At 48.1% G+C, this 5,487-nt stretch overlaps 1 protein-coding gene across 1 annotated transcript in view; it reads left to right on the top strand.

Annotated features, from left to right (window-relative positions):
- Positions 1-5,487, top strand: part of LOC108578348 (transmembrane and TPR repeat-containing protein CG4341) — a 217,962-nt gene that overhangs the window by 109,083 nt on the left and 103,392 nt on the right. The window contains exon 4 of the mRNA XM_017941667.1: positions 1,967-2,849. Coding sequence (XP_017797156.1) covers positions 1,967-2,849 — 883 coding nt within the window. The remainder of the gene's footprint in view (positions 1-1,966; positions 2,850-5,487) is intronic.

Here is a 5,487-nt window from a genome sequence, read left to right as displayed (position 1 = left end):
AGTCTCGACGATACGTTCGCTTCTCCGTGGAAAATGTTCTCTCGAGGTGCGAGGGGTGATTAAAATATTTGCCGGAAGCGGGGCGATTTAGTCGCGCGCGCATCCTGTCGCGTCGCATTTTTCGCGGTGAACATTAAAAGCATCGTTAAAGGCGAAACGGCGAGGGAGAGAGAGAAAGCTCGCACGAATCGATCGCGGGTTATACAGCATCGCAGCCAACAAAGCCAGGTCTGGGCTACAATTCTAGAGCGCGCAATTATCGCCGCGACTTCTTCCGCGGCCCCGCAATTTAACATTAAAATGTCGCTTTCGCATTACGCCACGGCTACCGGCGTGCCACGGTTCGTTTTAAAAGCTTTCGACGTTACTTTTCATTTGCGCGGAACGCCTGGCTCTCGAGGGCGTCGCGTCGATTAAGCGTGCCGCGCGAGCTTTTCCTTCTACGATTTTTTCATAACCCACTGTAATTATATTCCTCCTTGCCTAACTATTTTTCCCGGCTTCTCCTCTCTGCCTTCCATTTTTGTCGGCAGACTCCTCGTTCCATTCTCAGTCTATCGATGCTACCAGAGACTTGCTGTGTCCATTTTTCTATCTTTCTATCTATAGGTGGTCTAATGAACTTTACTCTAATCAGGATGTCGTGCAAAGTAGTCCGTCTATTACCGAAGCTAAGAACCGACTCTCGTCGAAAGGCAAAGATATGTCGCTGGGCCGAACCGATGGATACTCCCGTCTGGTGTTTGTCACTCGCCAAGAGGCGCAGGCCAAACCGTAAACCGTCCCAAAATGCCTACACTATCCTTCTATTTTTCTATCTTTCTGTCTTTCTTTCTTAATTCTCTCGCTATCCTTTCACGCAGCACACCGCGAAACGAAGCAAAAGCTTCCGCGTCTCAACCTTCCTTCGAGCAAAATTCGTAGACCAAAAACCCCAGCGAGATGCATCGTCGTTTCGTTTGTCAAGTCCGATCGAACGAACGGTCCCCTTCCATCGGTCGTCTATATTCGATTCGGTCATGTCGCTCTTCAATCCTGTTTACACTCGCAGAGGAACGCGTCCTCCCTTTCCATCCCTCGAGCATTTCACATAGGTAAAAAGAGCAGCGGCGCGAATCGACATCCACGAACACCGCCACAGCGGTATTCTTTTACCTGACGAGCCTCTTTTTCCCCCTGCCTCCAGGCTTTTGCAAACGTGCTGCTTTTTTTACGGTCTCGCCATTTGACCAAGCGCGACGTATGAACGCGTCGCGATAAATAAAGCCGAGCATCGATGCTCCTTGCTAAAAACCGGCGAAAACCCAGCGAAATTAATGTTTTGGACGTGAAACGGCTGGAAGGTTTCGCCCGCAGCTATACCTACACACCCAGTTCTCTTCGTTGGTCTTGCTCGGAATCGTTTGGACAAGCGGATATACACAGGACGTCTCGTTTAAATTACGCCGGATGACGAGGGACTAGTGGCGGGCTCTTTGGCCGAAAACGCGTCGAAATTATTATTAAGATTCGCTTCCCACCCTCGTTTAATTACGAGTGTACGTCCGGGTGTGTGTGTGTGTGTGTGTTGGTTATCGAACACCGGACAAAGGCAAGAGGGTGGAGGACCTTAATTAATCTTCATTTCCCACCGATTCGTATCTGTCCACGCTTCCATTTCGTTCGATTAAAAACGGTGTACATACTTTATAACGGGCGACAGCCATTGGGCAATGATGAATTGCCCCCGATCGAAACCGGCCGCTGTTCATTTATTCAACCGCTCTCAGGCTAGAGGAGAATCTTATTACCGGTTACCGATGTATTCCTCCATTTATAAATACACCACCCGGCGAGAGAGAGGGTGGATGAAATAGAACGGACGATTGATCGAGCGTTGGAAACTTGCTCGAAATAACCTCGAGAAACGTATGTCGAGTATAGATATAGGTATTAATATTGTACCTGTTCTGTTCCGTTGTTCCAGGTGAATTGCGGTCTGACCCGAACTCGTAGCATCGGTATAGTCTCCGGAAGTTTAGCTCTGCTAGCTCTAGGCAGGCTAAGGATCACCGGTACCAGGCCAGAGTTCGCCAGCGCTGACAATCCAACAGCGAGGCATCCTTCACGCATGACCCGCGGCCTGACCTTCTTCTATCTACCCGCAGCCAGTGCGAAAATGTTGATCTGCCCGAGTACGCTGAGCTTCGACTGGTCCATGGACTCCGTACCACGAATCACCAGTCTTCTAGACTCGAGAAATCTCGAGTCAGCCTGTCTGTACACCGCGCTGATCGGAGCCTCGATCTGGACAATTCGAACGCTCCGACGACCGATCAGAGAGTCGAACGTGCATTTCGTACCGTATCCTCGGTCCATCTCGTCCAGGTGTCCAGTCTGCGCGGGCAGAAGGACCGGAGGGTGTCACACGGACGGCTGTCGCGCGGCTAACAACAATAACAACGGGCCGATGGGCGATTGTCACTGCGCTAAAAGGCCTAACAGCGGATCGACGGCGAACAACGGATTCGTCAGCAGACAGGCGGCTGCCAGCGGCGTCGCTGCATCGCTCGGTTTCCTCGTGCTTCCCTTCCTACCGGCTAGCAATCTCTTCTTCTACGTGGGCTTCGTTATAGCCGAGAGGATCCTTTACTTACCGAGCGTTGGCGCGTGTCTGATAGCCGGAGCCGCGATCTCTGGCTCCTATCGGATAGCTAGAAGACACGGATCGAGGAGGAGAGGCAGGGCAGTGCTGGTGGCCACTGCTCTCCTCGTCTGTTTAATGTCGGCGAAGACGTTGTTGAGAAACGCAGACTGGTACGACGAGGAGAGCCTTTACAGGTCGGCGCTGCACGTGAATCCGCCGAAAGGTGAGTGTTTCTTTAGGTAGCTGTGATTATTCCTGAATGTTGGCAAAGTGTACTGTACACCGTTCAAAATAAGAGTAACCTCGTTTCGCGCATGGGACGTGCCTCCGTCTTAACTTCTTGCTACGCTCTCTGTCTATGCGCAGAACGGACGGGAATCGGTCCGAGAGCGAGGACACTCTTACTTTGAACGATGTACACAGTAGCTTCTATAATACTATCGTCCAAACCTGGACACTTTAACGTAATAAAAGCTACTTCGCTGTCTTGTCAAGTTAGAAGGAATTAAGAACTACGGTAGCTTTTGTAATCGCAAGATCGACCACCTTTCGAGGACATTATCGGATAAGTATGAAATACACTCGAAACTTTTAAACGTAATTCTGACCACTGTTCTTCACCCCACAATGTGTCACATGGTGTGACTAACGAGTTATCAAGATAACAGGAAGAACGAGATCTCCTATTTATTTCACATCGAACGTTAAACGCATCAACGACCGACAATTGCCATTGGCCGTTTTACCAAGCCATTAACGCTTTAATTGCCACCCCGCCTCGCGAGTGGCAATAAAGATAGGTCGCACGTCCAGCTTTCTGCCGACGAATTAAAAAGATAAAGATAATAAAGAGTCGCGTGCTAATGATAAACGATCCGTGGGCGGGCGGTCGATGATCGAAAGCAGATACGTCCGCGGGGACAAAATATACGACGCGACGTAAAAATGAAATTCCACCCGTCCGACGGATATCGCTGGCAGTTTTCTCGTTATACGCTGTTCGCTGGCCCACCCCGCTATCCAGCCTCTCATCTCCAACTTCGCCGGTCGAACGATCCGCCTATCGTGTATAGAAAATTGCTTGCCAGGCTTGAATACGCGACATGCAATAGAGGAGACACAGGTCTCTAACCTCTCCCCCGTTCCTTTCATCTGTTTACTTTTTATCATTCTCCCTTATCCGTTTTTCTCCCCGCTTCTCTCCTTTTTTTTTTTTTTTTGCGCTATCTAGGTGTTCCCGTGCACACTATGTACAGTCGAGAGAAGAAATTTGCTGGACGAACGGTGATAAATTAAAATTTTAATGGGAGACTCGGTACCTGCATTGTGGGCCAAAAGTTTCGGGACACTTGTCGAAACTTGTCGAAAATTGCAGAAACCGTTTACATTTCCCTCCTACCACTTACGCTTGTTATATACATTTTATTTAAATATATAATATCACGTAGCTTCGTTTAGAAGTTAGTAGTTAGTAGAAATAAGTTGTTTCTCTAAGGAAAATGTGCGGTTTCGGTCAATTTGACGTCGAGACAGGTACATAAGAAATGTCCGTAAACCTAGTGTTAATACGGAATCTGTTGCTAATTTTCTACGGATTCGGAATTAGGTTCGTCTGAGAAAAAAATTCGTTAAAAGTTTCTTGGAAATTTTCTGCGGAGCTGTCGATGTGTGTAGTTCGAAACTTTTGGTCAGCAGCGTGTATTGTACCTCGAGGAGGTTAGTCGAAGCATGTGCAAAAGTTGTTAAGAGATAATCAACGATAGAGAAGATTAGATCCATTGTCGAGCTTTGATTGCGAATTTTTATTCGACAGGCTGTACATTTTCCTACCGTGTTCTTCTATTCTTCGACGAATTTTCCGGTCGCTCCATCCGCGTACCAACATTGCAACTTTGATCCATATACATCAGCGAAATTACGAATACACCAGGAGCCTTCTCCTCCGCTCGAGATCGACTTACTACTTCTCCCATTTCCAAACTTTGATATATCGTCCGGGATATTTATATTGCTCGTTGGACCTGCTTTCTCCTCTGGTTACTACGGTTCGATGAATCAGTGATACGGGCCTCCAGAGACGTGGAGTGCATTGGTCTCCTCGACGATTTTCCCCTCCCTTCGCGACCCTTTATCGTCCCTCCTTATCCGCCTCTGTCGGTTTTTGCCGGCGGTTTTTACCGCGCCTTTATCTAGCCGATCGAAGGAGCTCCGTACCGCGCCCACTGCTTCCTAATTACCCGTAGGCGGGCCGATGCACACGTCGGATCGCTCTCCCATCGCTGGTTCCTCCCCAAATACCATTATCGCGGTCGAATGTTTCACAGAGTTACGGCGACTCGAATTCTAGCGATCGTATAGTCGGTGGAAGAAATATAGGGAGCTCGTGAAATTGGTTAGTAGTTACGGTGGCTGTTTTCAAGCTTCTGAGGAGATTCGAAGGAAGTTTTGTTGTTTTTTAGCTTGGAGGATAAACAACGAACTCTCGAGGTTTCGTGCGTTTTTGTTTTTGGTAAGAGCGAGTACAGTGACCACTGGTGAATACAATCAACGAACTTCCAAGGTTTCGCGTGTTTATTTTCGAAAATAGCGAGCACAGCGACCACTGAAGAACACAGGCAACGAACTCTTAAGGTTTCACGTGTTCGAAGGAAGTTTTGTTGTTTTTTAGCTTGGAGGATAAACAACGAACTCTCGAGGTTTCGTGCTTTTTTGTTTTTGGTAAGAGCGAGTACAGTGACCACTGGAGGACACAAGCAACGAACTCTCGAAATTTCACCACGAAAACTGGCCACTGCGCTTATTCTCAACAAAAATGAATTCGGGAGATCTGTGAAAAGTTCGGGAAATTTTGCAAGTTCAAT

Source organism: Habropoda laboriosa, unplaced genomic scaffold (assembly GCF_001263275.1).
Source record: "Habropoda laboriosa isolate 0110345459 unplaced genomic scaffold, ASM126327v1 scaffold5, whole genome shotgun sequence".
In the NCBI taxonomy this organism is placed as follows: domain Eukaryota; kingdom Metazoa; phylum Arthropoda; class Insecta; order Hymenoptera; family Apidae; genus Habropoda; species Habropoda laboriosa.
Note: the sequence above shows the minus strand (reverse complement) of the source record. Positions and strands in the feature narration are given on the sequence as shown.